The sequence below is a fragment of the Pristis pectinata genome, chromosome 9 (assembly GCF_009764475.1).
Source record: "Pristis pectinata isolate sPriPec2 chromosome 9, sPriPec2.1.pri, whole genome shotgun sequence".
In the NCBI taxonomy this organism is placed as follows: Eukaryota; Metazoa; Chordata; class Chondrichthyes; order Rhinopristiformes; family Pristidae; genus Pristis; species Pristis pectinata.
In genome coordinates, this window is record NC_067413.1 from 93,688,957 (window position 1) to 93,715,017 (window position 26,061).

Sequence of the window (26,061 nt, forward strand, 5' to 3'; positions counted from 1 at the left end):
GGCTGCTGATCCTCACAATCCACCCTGCAGACACAATGCTGGAGTCTGATGGAGAAGATCCGCCGGTCGAGCAGCATCGGTGGAGGGGGAAAAGAATTGTCCACGCTTCGGGTGGAAACCCCTGCATCGGGACCGTGGGAGGGTCTCGATCGGAAACGAGGACAATTCTTCCCCTCCACCCCCACAGATACTGCTCGACCCGCCGAGTTCCTCCAGCAGACTGTCCCTTTCTTGAGTTGTTCCGAAGATGAGGAGTTGGTAATACCCAAATCTGCATGGGAAGATCGTCTGGAGGGTAACAGAAAATCACTAGAGGGAATGTGATTTGCAAGGGGAGAGAAAACGAAGAGGAAGCGAATGCTAGCTTTAAACACCGTGTAATTCGATCTGTCCATCTAAAAAATAGCCTTGAAAATTTCCGCATTAGTTTCTTTCTGCGCACGCTGTTGCCCAGAGCCTGACATTCCTCGCTTGCCGCTGCTATCGACACCAACACAGATCGTCACCCACACAACCAGGTCAATAACGAGGGTCATTAACCAGGACCAAGAAACCACCCCCCCCCCCCAGCTGAAAATAGACCCTACGGTCAGTAAGGAAGCAGACCAGCTTCCCTACCCCATGTCCATCCAGAGCTTAAGTTAAAAGCAAGACTCAAAGTGCTCTTTCAAAGGAGAGCGGCGGTAAACAGGGAGACGTGCGAGGGAGGACGGTCTGTGTCCGGTGAAGTTAGTTCGGATGCTGAGCTGGTGGCGATGGATTGTTTCTCTCCGATGGTTTCCAACAGTTTAAGACTCGTTTTCACGAAAAAGTACGGGGAAAAAACTCAACTGGTGCCGAATAACGCGAGCAATAAGTATTCCTTAACGCAAGAAAGGTAAGGTTTCCACCTTTCCCCCGTACCGTCCTCTTGCTGTCTCTGTCGCGGGACGTTTCTCGGAGTCACTGCTGAGGGCTCTCCCAAGGTGGGTAAGTTTGACGGGATCCAGCAGGACCTTATATAGACTTCCAAAGTCCGTGCGAATGGACGCAAGTGGCCTCTGCCGGGTCTGCGCTCCACTTCAATTGACTGCCTCTTTGTTTTTTTGGTACAAACGTTTATTCGCTAAAAGCACTACAGAAGGACATCCAGTGTCAAAACTACTACAACTCATGCAGAAAGAAAAAAAAAACTAGGCAGACAGATTCTAACTAGAGCAATAATGCTAACTAGGGACAGCCAAACGCACCCGCAGTACTTCAGATGAGAATCTAGTTCACACTGTCCACCACACCCGATCTCCTGAGGGTCCCACCAACCGCAGAATTCAACCAGAGTGGCTGCAGATACTGCCTGCTCCCTCTAATTGTCCACTCCTTTTGTTTTATACAAACACTTATTCGCTAAAAGCACTACAAAAGGACATCCAGTGTCAAACTACTACAACTAATACAGAAAGTAGAAGAAAAACTGTGCTAAGTACAGAAGTACAGCAATAATGCTAACAACCGCGAAGCACACACAACACCTCAGATAAGAATCGCATTTTCACCGTCCATGACACAGGCCATCCCCTGAGGGGACCACCGATCGCGGGATTCAACCAGAGTGCCCGTGGATACCGTGTGCTCCCTCTAATTGACCGCTCCTTGGGCAGTGGGACAAGATATCTTGGATAGCGTAAGGTGCATTAAGGTAGTCTCGCTTCCAGATGTACAAGGCTATTTTTCAATGCCTCAGTTTCAGCATTTTTTGTTGATGGGGGGGGGGGGGGGGAGAAAGACAAAGCCACAGAGTCGACAAATTGATTGACCATTCGATAAGAAACTGACAGTTAAACCCAAGGAGAATTGTATGCATAAAACTAAACTCTGCAGTCACAGTGCAAACAGATTGCAAGAATCTCATAACGCAGGGGGGTGGGAGGAGGCGTCTGCAGAAGAGGTGGTGGTCGGGGGTGGGTTTCAGTCAAATTGAAATTTTCCTATGAATAAGATATCTCCAATTGAGCACAGACCTGGATGCTGGCAGATTGTTGCTTGACCTGGTCAGACAAAGAGTGCTTCATGGCCAAGCACTAGCAAATGGTCTACCGCAGCAATGGTCACTGCCCTTCCAGTCAAGTTAACGTCGGCAGCCCCAGGCACTGAAGGAACACCTCCAGAACAGTGTCCTTCAAATCCTCTAAATCCATTGGCAGGCTGCGCAAGGCAACATCGGTGCACTCTCCCGAGCCAACATCAAGGCTTCGTTCTGGGGCAACTACTCTGATGGCTGGACTACACAGTTGAAATGCCTGGCACTGAACTTGGGAAATAATTCCACTCCAACCTCTAAGAGGAGAAGGGAGCGCTGGGAGGACAGAGAACATGGTTCATCTCAACCACTGGAACTTGTGGAATTCATTGGCAAACCGTAAAAGGAATGCAGTATATCCCAAACTGCCCACCCTCCCTCAATTACCTTTGCCGTATTGCAAGTATCTTGCTTCCTATGGTGCCTCTGTGAAACAGGTAGCAAAGGAGCAGAAACTGCCTGCTTTCCTGTGTGAGAAGAGGCCATCTGTTCAGTCTGTCCGCATGACAGCAGTGTTGTCAAAATTGTTGTTAACTAATTAAGCTTGAAAGCAATACTTAAAGCAGTTGTGGGTGGCTGTTCTGTAAGATCGAGGTTAACTATTGCACAGTAGGGCACGTCTGCAATAAAAATAGAAAATGCTGCAAAATAGGACAAGTAGCACTTCTGGAATGAGAAAAAAACTAAAATGTCAAGTCTGAAGCTCTTCATTAAAACTGAGAATGAGAGAAGTAAATTAGATTAGAAAGCAGAGAGGGGTGGAGGAGGGGAACAGGTGGAAGGAAGAAAATTTCTCTGTCGTTGGTATTGGTATTGGTTTATTATTGTCACTTGTACCGAGGTACAGTGAAAAGCTTGTCTTGCATACCGATCGTACAGGTCAATTTATTACACAGTGCAATTACATTGAGTTAGTACAGAGTGCATAGATGTAGTACAGGTAAAAACAATAACAGTACCGAGTAAAGTGTCCAAGCTACAGAGGAAGTGCAGTGCAATAAGGTGCAAGGTCACAACAAGGTGCAAGGTCACAACAAGGTAGATCGTGAGATCATAGTTCATCTCATTGTATAAGGGAACTGTTCAATAGTCTTATCACAGTGGGGTAGAAGCTGTCCTTAAGTCTGGTGGTACGTGCCCTCAGGCTCCTGTATCTTTTACCCAATGGAAGAGGAGAGGAGAGAAGAGAGAATGACTCGGGTGGGTGGGGTCTTTGATTATGCCAGCTGCTTCACCAAGGCAGCGAGAGGTAAAGACGGTGAGACTGGATGACCTGATGTGGCAGTTAAAATCAGATTAAGCTTCTTCGTCTCTGCAATGTGTCACTAATGGTAAATCCGTGGAACATTAAAATAAAAAGGAAAAGCTGAGCCAAAGTGATGCAAGGCAAAAACGGCCATTTCACATGCCGACAGAAAGCATGAGGAGGTTATCTAAAGTCAAAGAATCCAATATTGAGTCCTGCAGGCTGCAATGTGAGTACTGAGAGTCAGAGTTTCCCTGACTTTTCTGTCTGTGGCCTCTTACTCTGTTACAATAAGGCCCACATGAGGAACAGCACCTCATCTTCTGTCTGAGCATGTTGCAGCTGACAGGACTCTGTATCGAATCCTCTAACTTTAGATAACTCATACTTTCTTTCTGTTTGTATGAGAAATGGCCATTGTTTTGACTTTTTTCCTTTTTTTTGTTCAGTCTGGCCTGATGGGCTCATCCCACATTTTTACCATGAACAGATCATTACAGACATAATAAAGCTCCATCTCATTTTAACTGTCCTTAACTGTTAAGCCTTTCACCTTTTCAGAGAAATTCCCTTTGTTCCCTCTGCTACCTAAACTAACCTGCTTCTCTCTTTCCCAGTTGAGGATGGATTTAGGATCTGAAATATTAACTGTTTCTCTCTCCACAGATGCTGCCTGACCTGCTGAGTATTTCTAGCAGTTTCTCTTTTTATTTCAGGTTTCCTTATTTATTAGTAATTAATAAAATCCTTACTTATTAGTATTTATTTCAGAGTTTAAGAGCCGTGAAGTAATGATGCAGCTTTACAAAACTCTGGTTAGACCACACTTAGAGTACTGTGTCCAGTTCTGGTCGCCTCATTATAGGAAGGATGTGGAGGCGTTGGAAAGGGTGCAGAGGAGATTTACCAGGATGCTGCCTGGATTGGAGAGTATGGATTATGAGGAGAGACTAAAGGAGCTAGGGCTGTTCTCATTGGAGAGAAGGAGGATGAGGGGAGACATGATAGAGGTATACAAAATATTAAGAGGAATAGATAGAGCGGACAGCCAGCGCCTCTTTCCCAGGGCACCAATGCTCAATACAAGAGGGCATGGCTTTAAGGTAATGGGTAGGAAGTTCAAGGGAGACGTCAGAGGGAGGTTTTTCACCCAGAGAGTGGTTGGTGCCTGGGGTGGTGGTGGAGGCTGATACATTGGGCAAGTTCAAGAGATTGTTAGATAGGCATATGGAGGAATTTAAGATAGTAGGATATATGGGAGGAAGGGGTTAGATAGTCTTAGGAGTGGTTTGAAGGTCGGCACAACATGGTGGGCCGAAGGCCCTGTATTGTGCTGTATTGTTCTATGGTTCTATGGTTTCCAGCATCTGTAGGTTTTCTTTGATTTGCAGGGGTGAATCTGCAGATGTTTTATGTTTGGCTGGCATGAAGCCGTCACCTCCATATGCCTGGAACCAGATTACCGAGCAATCCACTAATAAAGAGTCCAATGTCAAACAATTCTTGAATTGCCCTTCTAGCTGTGTGCCTCACTCACATAGATACACATTTTACACAAGTGTATGAATCAGAAAACTTGGGGGGAACAACTAACTTGTTCAGGAGCCACTGCGTGCCTGAAATCTGATAAGTATTCCTAGTGAACGAAGGTCCCTTGCACAAAGGCTAATTCATAAAATTGTCCTCGGAGGATATCCTCTTCTGGTGCAGGGACTTTATACTCTGCACAAAATGCCAAAACTTAGGTGCCTCTTGAAGGCATCAAGCAATAGATATCTCCAATATTTTTAGGTTATTTGACTGAAAGCACAGCTTGCCTTTGCGGGTTGTTGGTAAAGTTACTTCTGCTTGTCCATCTGGGATCATCCTAACTAATTTTCAGGATAGTTTTGAGCCAGCTGGAAATTCTCTTTTGGTTGTAATTCTGTTATCCAATCAAGCAACAAGTCATAGACCTGCAATGGGAATCTATGCTTTTAGTCAAATATCTAAAAACTTTGGAGATCTTTGTTGCTTGATGCATTCTAGCGACACCTAAGTTTTGGCATCTTGTGTAGGGTATCAAGTCCCTGCACGGGAAGAGGATATCCTCTGAGGATAATTTCATGAATCAATAGCTTGTCCTGGTCCAACTATGTAGGTGCTATGGCCAAAAAAGCACAGCAGTGCCTCTACTTCTTCAGAAGTCTAAGGACATTCGGCATGTCCCTGTTGACCCTCACCAATTTTTATGGGTGCACCATTGAAAGCATCCTCTCCAGATGCATCACATCTTGGTATGGCAACTGCTCTGCCCGGGACCGCAAGAAACTGCAGAGAGCTGTGGACACAGTTCAGCACATCACAGAAACCAGCCTCCCCTCCATGAACTGTCTACACTTCTCACTGCCTCGGAAAAGCAGCCAACATAATCAAAGACCCCTCCCACCCTGGACATTCTCTCTCCTCCCCCCTCCCATCGGGCAGAAGCTACAAAAGTTTGAAAACACATACCACTAGACTCAAGGACAGCTTCTATCCTGCTGTTATAAGACTGTTGAACGGACCTCTTGTACGTTAAAGATGAACTCTTGACCTCACAATCTACCTCGTCACGGCCCTTGCACCTTATTGTCTACCTGCACTGCACTTTCTCTGTAACTGTAACTGTATCACTATATTCTGCATTCTGTTATTGTGTGAGGTAATGCATTTTGGGACCAAACCCTAACAGAACATATCCAGTAAATGGCAGGGACTTCAGGTGTACTACCTCAAAGTAAATACACGACAGCGTTGCAGTTAGCGTAACGCTATTACAGCGCCAGCGACCCAGGTTCAATTCCAGCTGCTGTCTGTAAGGAGTTTGTACATTCTCCCTGTGTCTACGTGGGTTTCCTTCAGGTGCTCTGGTTTCCTCCCACATTCCAAAAAAAAGTACAGGTTAGGATGTTGTGGGCATGCTATGTTGGTGCCAGAAGCATGGCGACACTTGCAGGCTGCCCCCAGAACACTCTACACAAAAGACGCATTTCACTGTGTGTTTCGATATACTTGTGACTAATAAAGAATCTTGTCTTATAAAAAGTACTATGTTTTGAAATGATCTGTATAGATGGCTTGTAAAACTAAGTTGTTCATTGTATCTCAATGCATGTGATAATAATAAACCAATAACAATACCTATAGATGGTAAATCCTTAACTTTGTGGTACAGCATCACTTATCTGGTCCAGATATTAGATTATGGAGTCAGCCAGGTATCACTGAATTTCCAGTGAGACCCTTGGTAATCCGGTCACATTGGACCAAAAGGGATTCCAGATAAATTTGTTATCTTTCTCACCCTGCCCACAGCAGTCAGCAGTTAGTGAACGGCAAGATTACTAATTAGTATTTACTTTTAATGGGAAAATTAATACAATTGGAGAACTTGAAAATACTTGAAGCTGGGTTGGGGGTGAGAGGGTTAATCCCTGAATCCCACATATTGGAAATAGAATTTGAATAAATTAAACTGCAAGAAATATGGTACTTGATCCAGAAGGTTAGGGCACATGGGATGTTGACTACTGGGTCCAAAGTTGGCTTGGTAATGGGAGGTGGAGTGTAGTGGTCCAGGGGCGTCTTTCTGGCTGGAAGTCTGTAATCAGTGGTGTAACTGCAGGGATTGGTGCTGAGACCTTTGCGATTGTAATATATGTAAATGACTTGGATGAGAATGTAGGTGGACTGATTAGTAAGTTTGCTGATGACACATTAATTGGTGGAATGTAGATAGCTAAGAAGGTTGTGAATTGATACAGAGCGCGATCGATCAGTTGGAAAGTTCTGCAGAGTGGTGGCAGATGGAAATTAATCGAGACAAGTGTGAGGTAATGCATTTTGGGACATCAAACACTAACAAGGACACATCCAGTAAATGGCAGGGACTTCAGGAGTGTTGATGTGCAGAGACCTTGGGTTGCAAGTCCATAGCTCCCTGAAAGTGATGAAACAGGTGGATAGAATAGTGAAGAAGGCATTCAACATGTGTGCCTTCATAGACCAAGGCACTGAGTATAAGAGTTGAGGTGTCTTGTTACAGCTGTGCACAACATTAGTCATGCTGCAATGGAGTGTTGTGTACAGTTCTGGTCAGCACACCACAGAAAGGATGGGGTAGCATTAGAAAGAGTGCAGAAGGGATTCACCAGGATATTGCTTGCAATGTAGGATTTATAAGGGTAAGATAAGATATCTTCATTAGTCACATGTACATCGAAACACAGTGAAATGTGTCTCTGCATAGAGTGTTCTGGGGGACAGCCCGCAAGTGTCGCCACACTTCTGGCGCCAACATAGCATGCCCACAACTTCCTAATCCGTACATCTTTGGAATGTGGGAGGAAACCGGAGGACCCGGAGGAAACCCACGCAGACACGGGGAGAACGTACAAACTCCTTACAGACTGCAGCTGGAATTGAACCCGGGTCACTGGCACTGTAATAGCGTTACGCTAACTGCTGGTTGGATAGGCTTGGTTTGTTCTCACTGCAATGTAGGAGGTTGAGGGGTGACCTTACGGATGTTTATAAAATTAGGTATAGCTAGGGTAGGTAGTCAAGGTCCTTTTCCTCGGGTGGATCAGTCTAATACTAGAGGGCACAGGTTTTAGGTGAGAGGCGTGAAATTTAAAGGAGGTCAGAGGGGCAGGTTTTTCAGACAGAAGGTGGTGGTGACACAAGAGACAAATGCTCTGGAGGATGGTGGTTATGTGGAACAAGCCTCCAGAGGAAGTAGTAGAGGCAAAAGGCATTTGAACAGGTACTTGGAGAGGAAAGAATACGGACCTAATGTGGGCAAATGCAGATAGGTATCATGGTTGCCAGAGATGAGTTGGGCCAAAAGGGTCTGTTTCTGTGCTCTACAACTCTATAAGTCCATAAGAATTCAGTCACCCTGGTCATTAGATAACTGAATGTATGTGGGAGTTGAAACCATTTTAGATGAACTATTGTCAGTGTTGCAAGTGCCAAATATACAAGGGTATGGATTTAAGGCGATTGGCAAAAGAACCAGAGGCAATATGGGAAAAATATTTTTTACGCAATGCATGGTTTGTCTTTGGAATATATATCTAGTACAGTGGAGATGTTGTCAATAGTAGCCTTTAAAGGGGAAATGATAAAGCATTAGAAAAGAAGTCTAGGGTCTTGAGGAAAGAGCAATGGAATGGGAGCAGTTAGATAACTCCTGAAAGATCTAATGCAGATTCAGTGGACTGAATGAGATCTTTCTGTGCTGCACCCTTCCATGCTTCTGTGATTCTAACTCTTTCTAAGTGTGAATAACTCACCATAAAATATCTGAATGTTTTCCACCTGTCTGATGGCAATCCACAAGCTGCCAGACACCAATTCTACTAGTTGAAAGCAAAGTGTGGTACCAGCAATTGGTTCCCATTCTGCAACTGACTCCCACAGTATCTAAATAATTGACAAGAGAAACCTAATGGTTCTTTCCAGATCTTTCAGTTGACTCCCTGTGTAGCAAAGGCTTCCCACCCAGCCTCTTTCTAATCACCCAAGTGGAAACTGGCAATCAAAAAGGAAAGTGGGGATATGATAAAACCCCTACTAATACAATTCTTCACTCTAAGTAAGACAAGACATAGTTCAAAGGGGTTCTATGCTCAATAATGTTAAAACATTCACTTCTCATTCAAATGTGAACAGATCTTCTTGGCTATTTCTGTGGTATGTGATTTGCATACTTTACCCTTATTTGTATAGTAGGTTGTGCAACAATAATGAATGCAAATTGTCTGACCTAATCCTCACTTGCTACTGTTTGGGGTGAAATTCTACTCTAGGCAAAAATGTCAAATGAACTGTCGTTTTATTGTCCTTGCATTAAACACGCAGCAGTTTCCCTTTCCATTGATTTTGATTTTGCTCTCATTGTCTCCTATTATACCTGTGTTGTTTATTCTCAAGATAGTAACATAAATTCTGCCACTGATGTTATTGAAGGATCTTTAAATTAAATGGTCCTCATGAAATTGTGGACTTTGCCTGGCAACTGAGGATAATTTTTGTCTCCAGTTATAAAGACAAAAAATCTATTTTAAAATATACACAGTTATCTGAAGCTAATTGTTATACACCTGGTCAAAATGATATCAACTAAAATAGTATTTCAATGGATGAGGGAATATTTCCATTGTATTGCAATGTGATGTTGGACCCTGGATATATGACGATATAGGCTTTCTGCATGTTACTTAGCACAGCAGCTATAATCCCAAGTCTGAGAATGCCTTTAGTTTTGTAGATAGACCTGGGAGGATAAGTTTAGCTAATATTTAGTTTGACATTCTTGACATCGAAGTCTGTTTGCCGCCATTAGGAGTTGGAATTACCATGACTCTATAATTTGGTTACTTACGTAGGGAATATTGTTGAAGAGACATCCATGGCATAAGGAAAGCTCTGTCTTTCAGGTGCTGAGTGATGTTGCTATAAACTAGAAGATAAAAATTGAAAATAAAATTGATTAGTAAAAAGACAATGGGGTGAAGATGAAGTCAATGGGAAGGAAAATCAGTGGGAGTATCAAATAACTGTAGATAATCATCCTTTGCCCAATGCCAAACTTCCAGCACCATCTACTAATTCAGTATTTACTCTGACGTTAGGTGAAATATTTTTTCTGCCACTGCATAGTGAAAGCAAGAATCTTCCTTCTCTACAAAGGTTTCTGCTTTTTCCACAATGTTTCCTCACAGTTTATATCTGGATGTTGCATATCGTGAAATAAAGGGTAAGATAAGATATCTTTATTAGTCACGTATACATCGAAACACACATTAGAAAGAGTGCAGAGGGGATTCACTAGGATGTTGCTTGCAATGTAGGACTTTACTTATAAGGATAAGATAAGATAAGATTTCTTTATTAGTCACATATACATCGAAACACACAGTGAAATGCATCTTTTGCGTAGAGTGTTCTGGGGGCAGCCCGCAAGTGTCGCCACGCTTCCAGCGCCAATATAGCATGCCCACAACTTCCTAACCCATACATCTTTGGACTGTGGGAGGAAACTGGAGCACCCGGAGGAAACCCACGCAGACACAGGGAGAACGTACAAGCTCCTTACAGACAGCAGTGGGAATTGGACCCCAGTCGCTGGTGTTGTAATAACGTTATGCTAACCGGAGACCAATCATCTCTGCCCCATGATAGCCCTGCAGGGATTCCGCAAGGCAGTGTCCTGGACCCAGTGACTTTTAGCTGCTTCATCCAAGATCTTCCCCCCGTGATAAGCAATGGGGTTTCTTTGCTTACGACAATGTTCATTTTCATGAAAACTCTTCATACAATAAAGCAACCCACATCACACCAGCCATGTACCACACATGCGACATAAGTGCAAAGTAAGGGTTAATGAAGGAAGGGTGATGTTTGCCCAGTTCAGGATCGCTGGAGGAGATCTGGGGCTTGACAGTATTATTTGTGCCCTTTAGAAGTGACAAGTGCTGTGAAAATAAAAGAAATGCAAATTCTCCTCCAGAAAAGAAACCAGAATACATACTCATTGATATGTTATTTTACCAACACACTTTTGATTTCAATAACTTATCTTTCCAATGCCATGCCTTACTATCAGCCCAGGGACCTGGAGGGAGTGGGGGTCAGTAGTTGATGGCCCCCACAGCCCACTTGTTGTGAATTGACAGGGAGATTATCTGACTCATTGCCAACCTGTGTCTTCCCACAGCTGGTCGCCTCAACTGCCCAGCGCTGGCATCGATCCCCCCACCACCTCCCATTGCCACTACAACAGCAAAGCTCATGAGGAGAGGCAGATTGAGCAGAAGCAAGCTCAGAGGAGGCTGACCATAGCCCTGGTCATCTGCACCCTCTTCATGATTGGAGAGGTGGTTGGTGAGTACCACAGTGTAACAAAAATATCTTAAAATTCATTCCTTGTTCTTTCCTGATTCAGCAGCAAGAGGTATTCGCAAACAGAGGAAGCACTGTACACGTGTCAAAGGTTATAAAGACACTACTTTATTAGGATGATATGAAAACTCTCATTAACCACTTCATTAAACTACAGTAAGGTACAAAGAATACTTATCAACCACTCAGTGAACTGATCCACACAATACAGGAGGGAACCCCAGCTGTCCGACAGCCACTTCTAATGCTCTCTCTCTCTCTCTCTCTCTCTCTCTCTCTCTCTCTCTCTCTCTCTCTCTCTACCAACCCCCCTTGTGACTCCAGCCCAAAGTGAGATTCTCCCTTGCACAAAGATGTAGCCCCTTTTGAAACCTTTAAGAACCCCTACCCAAGCACTCTTCCATTCAACCATGGTACCAGGCTACACCACCCGGTGCTGGCATTAATCCCCCCACCACCTTCCATTGCTATGACAACAGCAAAGCTCGTGAGCAGAGGCAGATTGAGCAGAAGCAAGCTGAGAGGAGGCTGGTCATCTGCACCCTCTTCATGTTCGGAGAGATGGTTGGTGAGTACCACACTGACCACGATTTTGTACTGGCTGTTGGAAGCTCTGGCACCTGAGAATGGAAGAGTGCTTTGTTTATCCAACTTTTTCCTTCTTTATATCAAGGTGGGCACCTACTAACATCAGAAGGGGGGGGTAGATTCAAGTTCTGACACCAAATGAGGCTACAGGTTTGCATGTACCTAGCCTGTCCACTCTCCTACATGTGACGACGATGATGCCTGGATCGAATTCGGATTGTCAGCTGACGTTCGGCTGCAACTTGCCAATTGTAAAGCTGCAGGCAGTTTCTGAGGTAGGGAAGCATGAAGTCATGGAGGAACTTGAAAATCAGGATGAGAATTTCATATGAGTTGCAGTTGTGCAAGGACCCAGTCTAGGTCAGTGAGTGCAGATGAGGTGCATTACAAGTTAGAATGAGAGCGGTTGAACTTAGCTGTGCACCAGTTTATGAAGGGTGAAGGACGCAAAACTGCCCAAGAAAATATTGGAACAGTCAGGTCATGTTTGTTGCAGAAATGTGTCCTACAGAGTTAGTCGTTGGACCTGCTCTAAAATCTTAGCTTGAATTATTTTTGATCCCAAGGTGTTGAAAGTATGAGCTGATCATGCTGCAACAAGGGAACTGGAATCTGGGATTAAACTGGGACATTTCAGTTTGATCTTGATGGTGGGGACTTTTCCAGAAATGATAATCATGGACAGAATTAAAAGTCACTTGGACAAATATGGATTAATTTAAGGAAGCTGGCATGGATTTTTTAGAGCTATATTTTGTCTAACTAACTTGATCAAGTTTTTTGAAGAAGGTGCGGAGAAGGTTGATGAGGGAAATGGAGTGATGGGATTTCCTGAAGGCATTTGAGATGGCACTTGATAGGCTTGACATCAAGTTTGAAGGCAGTGGAATAAAGGGGCTGTAGTAACAAGGGTAGAGAGTTATCTAGGTAACAGGAAGGTGCTCAGTAGTGAGAATTGTTTGTTGGACGGAAGGGTAAGGTATGGGGGGATTTCTAAGGGGTTAGTAATAGGGCTTCTCTTAATATACAGAATTGATTTGGACATTTTGGGTACACAGGGCGCAATTTCCAAATCTTCAGGTGACACAGAACTTAGAGGTGTAGTAAACTGTGAGGAGCACAGTAATAAACTTCGAGGAAATATAGATAGACTGGTGGAATGAGCAGATAGGTGGCAGATGAAATTTAATACTGAGAAACGTGATGTATTACATTTTGGTAGGAAGGTTGAGAAAAGGCAATGTAAACCAGAGGGCACTGTTCAAAATGGGATACAGGGAGATGTGGGGTATATGTTGAAAGAGCCAGGGCAGGTTGAGAAAGTGGTTAAACAGCACATGGAATCATGGACTTTATAGAAACAGACACAGTACAAGAACAGGTAAGTCATTATGAACCTCCATTAGCACCAGTTTAATCACAATGGGAATATTGTAGGCAATTTTGGGTGACGGGCTTTAGCAAAGATGTGACTGTGCAGAAGAAATTTACCAAAAATGACTCCAGTGATAAAGGACTTTAGATCTGGTGGAGAGACTGGAGAATCTCCGGCAGGATTTGAGGACAATGACTTCAATCTTTCCAATATTTAATTGGAGAAAACTCTGCTCACTCAGCATTAGATGTCAGGTAAGTAGCATCAGAATTCCAGATCGTGGAAAGGTGCCGATTGGTCATGGTGAGTTGGAGCCAAGTATCATCAGTGTCTAGATGGGAACCAACGCTGTGTTTTCAGATGATGCTCGTGATGTGATATGGCCATGTCTCTTCCTGTTGTTGTAATCTATTCTCTCCTCCACTGCACTCTTCTGATTCTGACCTTGTGCAAATTAGCTACTTAGCACTGGTAGCTGTGTTTTGCCTCACCATTTGCCTCTCCTTCCATAGGCTACTCTATAAAATGTGTTGCTTTGACCAACCTTTTGGTAATCTCCATATGTGATGTAGTTTAAATTTCATTTGCAACTGTTTCTGTGAAACTATTTTCAATGTTTCTCTTCATTAAAGGTGTTAAAAATGTAAATGTTGTAAATTATGAATAAAATAATGTAATATATGACAATGTACAAGTGAGTTAAGTTTGGTAATTATCTGACTGTGTTGATTTTTGTTGGGTCCATGCAGAACATTACATTGTCTGTCAAACCTTAGCTTTCCTTTCTTTCTCTAAGGTGGATATCTAGCAGGGAGCTTGGCTGTAATGAGTGATGCAGCACATCTTCTAGCAGATGTCACAAGTTTTCTGATTAGCTTGTGCTCACTGTGGTTATCTTCAAGACCAGCCACCAAGAAATTAAACTTTGGATGGTACAGAGCAGGTACAGTAGAAGTTTCAGAAATAAGTGACATTTTCCCTTTTCTTCAAGTGAAGTATTGGCAACGTTGAAAAAAAAAGACAACAATTTCTTTTTTGAGATCTACTAAAAATAAATGAAGTGGAATGACCTTTTGGTCTAGACATGACCTAAAACTATGTAGCAAAAATACATCCAGCTGATCTATCTTTTAGTGTAACAAATAGTGTTAGCTTACCCACTTGTTATATAGCCTGTCTGATTTTCTTTATTTTTATTTCATAAAATCATGTGCTGTATGTTTATCCAAGATTGTGCAAAGCTGGTCTGTGGCATTTGTCTTTGGATTGCCATGAAATGAGGCATTCAGTCAATTTTCATTCTTTAATTTTTAGTTATTTCTTCTGTCTTTTAGGCTTCTGCTGTTTGTTATTTAATGATGGGGAGGACTGTGCAGTTGGACTTCTTTTTTCACTGTGAACAAGACTCTTGCTTCCCAACAAAGAGATTTTCTGTTGTTTCAATGTACAGAAACTTCACTAATTCAAAAATAAATCCTCACCTATTTTATTTTTACTAGAAATTCTTGGAGCACTCTTTTCGGTGATTATAGTTTGGCTTGTAACAGGAATCCTGGTCTATCTTGCCTCTGAACGATTAATCCATGCTGATTTTGAAATTAATGGATTGGTCATGGTTATAACATCTTCCTGTGCAGTGGCAGCAAACCTAATGTAAGTGAATTTTTGAAACTCTTTTGGTATTTCTTTCCACATGCTGTCTTTTAACTAAACCAATCTTTATAGTTTGTGTTTTCAATTGATGTTAGTCAAAGTTAGCATCTGTCCATTGCCTCACCCTCACCCCACCCCACCCCACCCCAATCCCACTCACTTCCCTTCCCCACTGTGGTGGTAACTCTCAGACAGATCAGCAGTGGAGACAGCACAGTTAGTCCTGGCAGAAGGTCCCCAGTAATGTCTATGTAAGGAATAGCACTACATATCCTCAGTTTACCAATGCCTGCATTGAGGCAAGACCCTGTGCTCACTCCATCTGCTCGTTAGGCTGAAGGAAAAGAAGATGAAACTTTTTTTCTCCCTCAGTATGGGGTTTGGGTGATCTAACCAGTGCAGCCGTGAGCAGTAACCCATGAGACGTGGCTGAAAATAGCAGCAGCAGTCTGGAATGATCTGGGGCAAGTAAGCTGAGAGGAACATGATCTTGATCTCCACGAGGAATGCTATCCAGCCACAGATAGGAGCCTGTATTTGAGGTTGCAGGAGGCCTCAGATCTTCATGAGGATAAATAATTCAGATTGAGTGTTGATCTTTTGAACAGCACGCTTTCAGGAGAAATGAGCTGGCTCTTCTGTGACTAAGTAATAGCTGGTATTTTTCAGTCTAGTGAGGTTGAAATCACACTGGAGACAGAATTGCACAACCGTTGATACCACTTGGGGAAGATTTTTGCCTGAGGAAATGTGCTGGAGCTAAAATCCCAACAAAAAGTCAGAATTCAAATTTCCCACTGGGCACGAAGACCTACAGACATGAATGCAACATTACTATACTCAGGTTTAAAGATGAGTTTTCAATTGCACAGTACAGTTTGAGTTGTGTGAAGGAATTTCTAGGCTGGGTTTTCTTACTTGTAAGGACTTACTTTCTTTACCACAGGTGCAAGTAAGGTTTTCCAGATAGTTTCCCGGAATAAGAAGCCTGTCCCCTGAAGAGATATTCAGTAGAATGAGCCTGTATTCTCTGGAATTTAGAAGACTGAGTGGTGATTTCTTTAGAGCGTGTCCCATTGTGAGAGGACTCTGAGGGGGGTTTAGCTGCTGAGGTGCTTTTTCCCTCAGACAGAGATTTTAGAACAAGTGGTTACAGTTGCAGGAAATGGGATCATCCAATCAGGACTTGGTTTGGAGCGGAAATTTCTTCACATGCTTTGTTAAGAATTTTTAGTATGTTCTAACTCCCAGGGCTGTGTATATTCAGTCTCTGAGTAGGTTCTAGACTGAGACTGCTAGAGTTCTGGGTACGAAAGGAATCAGGGGATATGGGAATAGAGTGGGAAAGCACGAACTTACTGAATGGCAGAACGAGTTCAAGCAACCACTCGGCCTTTCCCGAGTTGATGTTTTGTGTTGTTAATTTATCTTTTGCAGAATGGGTTTTGCACTTCATCAGCATGGCCATGGTCACAGCCATGATGCAACTTATCTTCAAGGTTCAAAGGAAGTTAATCACGGCCATCAGCCAAATGCCAGCCTTCGAGCAGCTTTCATCCATGTTGTGGGAGATTTCTTGCAAAGTGTTAGCGTGTTAATCAGTGCTATTGTAATTCTCTTCAAGGTTAGTTACCAAATTATAATTTGTTTATAGTTCTGAGTTAGCAAAACTTCTTGATTTCTATTTCACCTTGTTATATTTTACCATAAGAATAAGATGCACAAATTATCCACGTTGCCCTGGTTCAACTTGAAGATGGCTGCTGCGAGATTTACAGAAAATATGTTTTTCCAAACTGTATGTTCACAACTGCACTGAAGGAAGGAATGATTTATTTCTGCCACTTCAAAACTTTGCATGACCATGTGGAAAAACAAAATTGCAAAACAAGTTTCGAACACAACCTGCCAATGAGATCCATTTTTATTGACTCCGATGCAAGTTTTATAATTGAGTAGACATTTTGTTGTCATTCTATGTGCTTTTCTTGTCCTCAGCATCTCAACTGTACCCCACTTCTTGCTCCAAAACGTGAGGCAAATGAAAGCAGCAGACCAGACTTGGAAGGCTTCCTAGTTTTAGATTCAATGCTCTATTGGAACTAGCCACATTAAACTTCTTGGCACCTGATGTCGACAGCAACAGAAGCAGGAATTTCTTCGAGGCTTAGTGCGAGCATCATTCTTTTCTCATTATTCCCCTTCACTCAGTCATTGATTCACTCACCCAATAAATCACTCATCACTGATTTGTTTTCATATACATTGCAACTAAACACAATTCATATTATTCACTGTATGAGTTCTGTTTGAGCTGATGGTTCTCATCCACCGTTCAAACAAATCTTCTGCAAAATTTGTGGGCACACCCAGAGAACAAGACATTGGTCCAAGAGGCACCCACAGCTAAGCTTCATGCACTCCAACCCTAGCAAGTATCGATACAGAGAAGTTAGATATTCAGCTGAAGGTAGGCGATATACAAAGCATGTGACAAATAGTCTTTGGTTGGACAGCCAGATTGCCTTCAAATGCAAATTCCTTGGATTCAGACCTCATATATCCTACATTTTAAATAAGGATGCTATCTGATTTCTGATCGCAGCAATTAGTATCTTGCTGTGTCAAGGTCCTGCTATCTACATCCTTACTGTTGTGAAGAACTGTTCGCTTGCAGGATTGTTGGACATTGTAAGTCTATGTCAGATCCGCTAGTAACAAAAGAACCTCGAACTCGAGGGCAATGCTTTTTTTTGTTGTTGTAACATAACTGTGGAACAACAAAAGCAGTTAATGCAATATGATTCTTTTTAAATTAGTGTAGATAAGCAGTGTGGTTAGGAATCTTGTTACAATAAATACAGGTGGCATTCACTAAATGAGCTATGGTAAGTTCTGTGCATCCGAGACCATGGGAGTATCACCTGTAAAATCAAAACTGGCTTTCTATGACTTAAATAGTAAATATACATTAGGCACCTTAACAATAATTGCTTTACAATTAACGAGAATTTAATTCCTTCTAGTTCTCAGTAGTATTAAAAAGTTTACCATGGGGATTACATACTGAGAATGCACCAATGCTGATTGCTCATAAACTTGATATAAACTGGCAGCCAAGGTTCACCACCACTGCCGACACTTACTCAGAAAATTGCACTCTATAATCTTATGTGCCTGACTAAGTTTCCGATAGCTTAATAATTATTTGACTATCTGTCAAATTCTCTAGTGCTTTCATGAGTATTTATGAGAATTTGAAACAGTTGTTAAAACTCCTTGATAATTCTTTCCAGTATTAGGAATGCTAGTATTAGGGATGTTCTGTCTTGTATATGCAGATATACATACATATTTGAGATAATCTCAAATGTTGTTTTAGGGGGGGTGGTGACTAGATCATTTATCTGAATGCAGTCATTGGCAATGGAATAGTCAAATGCCCATCACACTGTGCTGTAGTGATATAAAATCTGCTCTCACCTTTTAATCTAAATCCTCGAGTTGCAGACAAATTGTAAACGTAGATCCAGGATGTCGCCACAAGAAGTGAAAGAAATCAAGAAGGGAAAAGTACATGCATATTGAACCAACCTTCTCCCTTTTGATGCATATTGAACCCTTTGGTGCCTCACTGAACATCATTAAGAGGAGTCCTAATATGGGTTCAGAGGCTATGGACTTAAGGAGAGGGAAATATGAAGCATACAGTTTAAAATAACTCTCACTGCCTTGGTGAAGCAGCCGGCATAATCAAAGGTCCCACCCACCCGGGTCATTCTTTCTTCTCTCCTCTCCCATCAGGCAGAAGATACAGGAGCCTGAGGGCAAATACCACCAGGCTCAAGGACAGCCTCCATCCCACTGTGATAAGACTATTGAACAGTTCCCTTATACGATGAGATGGACTCTTGACCTCACAATCTATCTTGTTTGACCTTGCTCCTTATTGTCTACCTGCAGTGCACTTCCCTATAGTTGTGACACTTTATTCTACATTCTGTTATTGTTTTTACCCTGTACTACCTACATGCACTGTGTAATGAATTGATCTGTACGATTGGTATGCAAGACAAGTTTTTCACTGTACCTCGGTACAAGTGACAATAATAAACCAATACCAATACCGATACCAAAGTAGAGTGAGTAGTGAGAAATGATATACTTCATGGAGACATCTAATAATCATCTTGCATTAACACTTTCCTTGTCTTTTCTAGCCTGAATACAAGATAATGGACCCTATATGCACGTTTATTTTCTCTGTGTTAGTGTTAGGAACAACTATCAACATTCTGCGGGATATTTTGTTGGTGCTGATGGAAGGTAATTCTTAGTTCTACCATTTTCGTTTTGGTCCAATTGATATTTTAGTTCAAATCTGAGATGTTTTAAGGGGTTATCAAATATTTAACTATTAGCAATTTTTATAAGATGGTAACTAGACTTTTTTTAGTACTTTGTCAGGGGAAGTCATTCAAACAAATTTATTAATGCACTCAAGATACAAATAAATGTGTATTTGGAGAGAGAAAGGACTTGACGAAAGATAGACAGGATTAATCAAAATATAATGACCTTTTGAGCCTACTGCTTATTTCCTAAATTTTCTGAATTGTGTTTCTTGTGTCTTTGGTTCACAAACAGTTGAGACTTTTCATGCAAGGATGTTCCTTGTAGGCTTGAGGATATATGACACAAAGTTCCAGATAAATCATTTTATGTTTTGTTAATTAACTCCTTGATAAAGTGATTGGGTATTTATCCTATCAGTTATTGGAAGTTAGGGAAGATCAAATGCCATATGTAGTAACATGGTGGGAGATAACTTTGGACTTCAACAAGGGGAGGAAACTGATGTTATTGATTGGCCACCTCTTCCTTTTCATTGATTACAATACAGTGGGAAATGGGATGGGATGTATAATTGCAGACCTCTTATTCAAAATTGGATGGGGATTATGACAGGCACCTTGAACTTTAATGCTTTATTTCAGCCTGTTTTAAGTTTATTTCGACCAATTCTGAATCAATAATATGTTTTAAAACAGAAAGCATTCAAAAAGACAGGTTAATTACTTCCAAATGCAGTTCATTTGCAACAGCATGTGGCAATATGAAGCTCTGGCTCATCCCAAGAATACAACAGGAAGGTCACAGAGAGAGAAGCCATTCAGCTCAGCCTGACATAGAACCCTAATGTAAATGAAAATGAAAATGAAAAAGAAACTGCATAAATTGGAAATCAGAAATGAAGTCAGAAAATGTTGCAATCATTCAACAGGTCAAGCAGCATCCACGGAAAGAGAAACAAAGTTAATCTTTCAGGTTGTAGATGCTTTGTCAGATGTTCTGAAGCAGGGTCTTCAATCTGAAATGTGAACTTTCTTTCTCTTTCCACAGACACTGCCTGACCTGCTGAGTATTTCCAGCTACTACTGTGTCTTCCAGCATATTTGCCATCTTATGAACAATTCTAAAACTTTGCATTGAAATTTAATGTTTCCCTCCTGCCTTAATAGCTGGTTCTGTTGCAACTATAGTTCCTGATATGACCATATCATAAGTATCTCACACTCATTCATTTTTTACATCAGCTGTTTTTTACTTAGTAAAAGGACATGGTTACTTGTGAAGTTGGTACATATTTGAAATGGTTATGCTTTATCTAAGTGTGTTTGCTGTTGGACAGTGCCCATCCCTTGCAGTCGAGAGAATGGGTAACAGCGGGGGTGGGATGTGTCAGGGAGAGGAGGACACTGAATTTGAGAGAGAATGAAACAGAAAAACAATTACCTTTTTGTTAGTCCTTGATACATTTTAGTGTTTATTTCCTCATAATCAAATCAGAGGGCTCAAACCACTTGAACAGGTCAAGAATTCTTTTGTGTAAAGGAATTTGATATCAACAGCAAGTGATTGTGAGGACATGTATGAGGTTCAATTTTTTTTATTCTTTAGAGAAAGCAGATGCCCTTCTTTACAAAACCCAATGAAAAATACTCTATCAAATATATCTAGTATATATTTATATGACAATCATGTATCTTTCTTCAAAATATCTATATGTATGTATGTGTACTATATATATTTATGTAATGTAGTATATGAGCAGGTCAATAATAACATTTTAATTATATTTCTGTTGCCTTTATCAAGGTACACCTATTGGACTGAATTATAATGCCGTGAAAGAAAAAATCCTTGCAGTTAATGGGGTGAAAACAATGCACAGCCTTCATCTCTGGGCTCTGAGCATGAACCAAGTTGTTCTTTCAGTTCATGTTGCCATTGGTCAGTATGATACATTTAAATTCAATGATTTGGCTTCATTCACTCAGCAGGACCTGTGTAATTTCAATTATACTCACTTGCATACTAGTTAATAGCAAATATGGCCTTGAAGCTTTCTCATTGCTGGGTTTGGCTTGTTTTGCATTGCAGACTTATACTGTTCACCAGCAAAAGATGTTACACATAAATTAGGTTAAAGGTTTTCACTGAATCTCTGACGTACCTGAGTGTAGAATTCCTGACAATGACACCACCCAAAATTGAAATGAAGTTCTACTGGAAGAGTTTGTAACTCTTCAACTGCATTATATGGACACTGGACTGTAGTTCAACAAGATGCATGAACGACCACAATAGAATCAAAGATTCAACCACAATCAGGAGTCACATTTAATCCAGACCAGGTAATAGCCTCAGATTTCCTCTCCTGAGGAATGTTAGCAAATTACTTAAAACCAATGGTTTTATATTTACCATTACTGGGACTAGCATTTTCTCCCCAGGTTTCTCTGCTGAACTGAATTTAAATTCCCCATTTGCTGTGATGGGATTTAAGCATGTCTTGGGATCATTAGTAATATATTCTTAACAAAACCATGTCACACTAGCAGCAGAAAAATAAACGCAAAACTCTTACTTCTACTTCAAGAGGTCACTAACAGGAGGCTCAAGGCTTTTAAGTTTATCTGGCCTACAGGTAGCTGGCACTGACTCCTTCCACATGCTCAAGACTTACGAAGTGTACAGAGAACGTAAGGATAACAAGTCATCTTAATCTAATTCCTTCCAGCCCACCCTGAACTTCACCACACTGTTCATTCTCTTAAGGCAATATCTGCACTGGTAACCCTTCACAACACTCTTTGAATAAACGAATATTTTATTTTTCTAGCAAACATCAAACATCATGCACCTAACCCCACATTTTTCACTTCATTTCTTATGTCAGAATTTTTGCATAAATTTTAACTTGTCCCCTCATGCCTCCCGTTCCTTCAGCTTGTGAAAAACTAGTGTTGTTTGAAAGACACTGGAAACTAATCTTACAAGTTGTTCATGAAGCTTACTCTGTCTGTAAATACATTATTCAGTAAGTTCAGACCTCTTTGGTCAGGTGAGGATTTCTGACAAGATGCTGAAAAACAGAGAGATCTGCTTTGGCGTGAGCAAGGATGGTGCATGGAAGGAAGTGTGGTGAGGTGCTGGCATTAACTGGGTGGTGATGACACTCTGTGAATGGAATTGACTTTGTTTTGTGTTTCAGATAAGTCTTCTGGTGAAAGGAACATGGTCCCATTCACAAACATAAGTAGATGCTTTCTTGGCACTTGTAAGGACATGTACAAGCAATTGTGATTGCCTGAAGCCTTTGCTTATCCAACTATTCTGTAAAAGTCCTGATGCTGCATCTGTGCTGCCTAGGGATGATAGCAAAATGACTGAATTCAACTGATTAATTTTAGAAAATATCTACCCCTTGTTGACCGTCGTCATTTTCCTGTGATGCCGATGAGGCAAATTGATAAGATAAGAGATCTTTATTAGTCACATGTACATCGAAACACACAGTGAAATACACCTTTTGCGTAGAGTGTTCTGGGGGCAGCTCGCAAGTGTCGCCATGCTTTTGGCGCCAACATAACATGCCCACAACTTCCTAATCTGTATGTCTTTTGGAATGTGGGAGGAAACCGGAGCACCCGAAGGAAACCCATGCAGACACAGGGAGAACATACAAACTCCTTACAGACAGTGGCCGGAATTGAACCTGGGTCGCTGGCGATGTAATAGCGTTATGCTAACTGCTACACTACCGTGCCTGCTCCTAAGTTGGCAGAAATGCTAGGGACATCATTGGAGAGGTATAGGTCTGGAATAGAGCTCCGCAGGAATTTTCTCTTCAGACAGTGAAACCAGAATTTGGGGTTGGTATACCTTTCAGTTGACATTCTCAGCCATGCTGTCTGATTCCCCAGCCTCTCATTCTCCCTTCTCCTCTCGTTAAGTTCAATTTCTCCTTTTCTAATTCGGTTGTGTTAGTTACTGAATCTTCACAATGGTCCCAGTCAACTTGTACATTGCTTCTTGGTCACCTCAGCTTCCGGCATTTCTGAGGCCTTATGCTTCAGAATGTAGAGCAGATTATATTGTACTTTGATTTCCCCTGCCCTGTTCTGAAGGGATCAGAAATTCACAGCAAGTCGTTAGTATTGGGAAAAAATAAAACTGCAAATGCTGGAACCCAAAACAAATAGAAAATGCAGGAAGAACACAGCCAGTCAAGCCATGTCTGTCAAAAAAACAGTTAATGTTTTGGGTCAGTGACCACTCCACAGAACTGTTCTGACACTGGATCGGTCAGTTTACTGGATCGGTCAGTTTATAGAGTGATTAAGGCATTTTTGTCAGCCAACATGCTTTGAACTATATATTTGCAAATACTGAATGCTTTGATGGTACGTACTTAAAAATAATTACTTTTCCTGTTATCCACAGTTGATACAGTGGATCCTCAACAAGTTCTGAAGGAAATTACACTGATGGTTCACAGCACTTTTAACGTTCACTCTGCCACAATTCAAGTGGAGCAGCATTTGGATCAAGAACCAGATTGTGCATACTGCCAGGAACCCAAAGATTAAAATCGTATTAAGTAACTGTACCTTCTTCATTAGTTTATCCTATGTTTAGTAAAGCTAGTTGTACTGACTTTTAGTGTCTCCACTGTCAGTTAACAAACCTCAGCAAAATCCAAGAAAATATATGTACTGGTTATCTTGTCTATATAATTAAGAGTCTAGCAAATAACATGTTGCATATTAAATCCATCCATTTGCAGAAAAATTGCTTGTATAAATTTCCCTCAGCAACTTCTTCTATATTGGCTGAAATTTGTATCAGTAAAGATGACACACGATTGAACAACAACAATGTTACATGAAAGGCTGTAGTTTCAACCAATTACACTGAGTGTTTGCTTAAGAAGTGCTTTCCTCTACATTTTGATTTCTGACCCAAATGAATGTGTAACGAAACTTGATTGAGTTTTTCAAAGATATTTCTAAGTACATAGATGAGGGCAGTGTGGTTGATGTAGTTTGCAAGGATGTTATTAAGGCATTTGACAAAGTTACACATGAAGAAGGCTGATGGAAAAGGTTAGAACCCATGCGATCCAAGGTAAATTGGCAAATTGGATTGGTACCAGGAGGCAGAAAGTTAGTACCAGGTTGCTTCTTTGATTAGAATAGAAGCCTGTGACCAGTGGTGTACCACAGGGATCACTAATTGGACCCTTGCTGCTTTTTTCACATTCGCTAATGACTTAGAGGTTAATACAGGTGGTGTGATTAGAAAGTTTGCAGATGACACAAAAGTGAGGAACATAGTCTCAGGTTACAGAAAAAAGTGATCAGCTGGTAAGTTAGGCAAAGTCAAAATCAAAGTGGAGTTTATTGTCACGTGCACAAGTACACGTGTGCACAGGTGCAAAGAAAAGCTTACTTGCAGCAGCATCACAGGCACAGAGCATCAGATAAGCAGTGTTCACAAGAAAAAACATAAATTGCATACAATTTTTACAAGAAGAAAACACAATTAGAACAGATGGAATTTAATGTAGATAAATGAAAAGTGATGCATTTTTGGAAGTCAGATAAGGGTAGGACGTACACAATGAATGGTGTGATACTAGGGTGTGTGGAGGAAGAGAGGGACTTTGGTGTGCAGGTCAAAAAGTCCCTGTAGGTGCAGCACAGGTAGAAAGGTTGGTAAAGAGGGCATAAGGGATGCTGGCCTTCATTAGCCAGGGCACAGAACGTAAGGACAGGGAAGTTATGGTGCAGTTTTATAAAACATTGGTGAGGCCACATGTGGAGTATTGTGTGCAGTTTTGGTCACCACAGTATAGAAAGAATGTGATTGCTCTGGAGAGGGTGCAGAGGAGATTTACCAGGATGTTGCCCGGGATGGAGTGTCTCAGTAATGAGGAGAGACTGAACAGGCTGGGTTTGTTTTCCTTGGAGCGGAGAAGGCTGAGGGAGGACCTGATAGAGGCGTACAAAATTTTACTGGCCATAGAAAGGGCAGATGGTAGTAAACTTCTCCCCGTACCACAGGTGTCTATAACCAGAGTGCATGGGTTTAAGGTAAGATGTGAGATGCTTAGAGGGCATAAAGGGAAGAGGTTTTTCACCCAGTGGAGGAGCCAGAGACCCTCACAACATCTAAAATGTACCTAGAGGAGTTATTGAATCATGGAAGGTTATGGGGCAAGGGCTGGTAAATGGGATTAGTTTAGATGGGTACTTGATGGTCAGCATGACCAGAGTGGGAAGAAGGGCCTGTTTCTATGCTGTATGATTCTATGACTCAAATAATTATCATTTATAAAATAAAAGCTATCAAAAAATGTCAATTTCTTCTAAAACACAGCTGCGTCGGTCGCCTGCCATAACTCAAAAAGGAAACTGAGAGAAATTCTAAGTCGGTTGTGTAGGTGCAATTATCAAAGTTATAGCAGGTGACCCCATAGAATTTGCAGGCCACACAATTCATGCAAACAATTTCCCTTTTGTGTGCCTTCTGATGATACTGTTAATTTCCTCATGGCATGCCCTTAAACGTCCAGAAAGATTGAGGAGTAATTTTCATACCTGCAGTTTTGCTTCTGTGCTTGGATATTTATTTGTCTCTCTTACAATGAACTGCATTGTGAATTTGAGCCATCTACCTTTAGTCACCATGATTATGCAGTCTTTCACTTTACTTTCCATTTACCCACGTCTCTCTTTTTTAAATCTGGTCTAGGATTACTTCAGACAAACTATTATCATTTCATCCTTCCCCTGTGAAATTCAGCCTGATCTTCACCACCTATGCTCTCCAGTTAATGAAGGCTACTAGAGTCAGCCACAGCTT

At 41.6% G+C, this 26,061-nt stretch overlaps 1 protein-coding gene across 1 annotated transcript; it reads left to right on the plus strand.

The window, feature by feature from the left end:
- The first annotated feature begins 320 nt into the window (after window positions 1–320).
- On the plus strand, window positions 321–25,475 carry LOC127574324 (zinc transporter 2-like). Its single transcript, XM_052023242.1, has 8 exons — window positions 321–877; window positions 11,047–11,213; window positions 13,991–14,137; window positions 14,694–14,847; window positions 16,285–16,471; window positions 19,068–19,173; window positions 21,007–21,141; window positions 23,638–25,475. The coding sequence occupies exons 1-8, from the start codon at window positions 756–758 to the stop codon at window positions 23,781–23,783; spliced, it is 1,164 nt and encodes a 387-aa protein (XP_051879202.1). The 5' UTR covers window positions 321–755; the 3' UTR covers window positions 23,784–25,475.
- The last annotated feature ends 586 nt before the right edge of the window (window positions 25,476–26,061 follow it).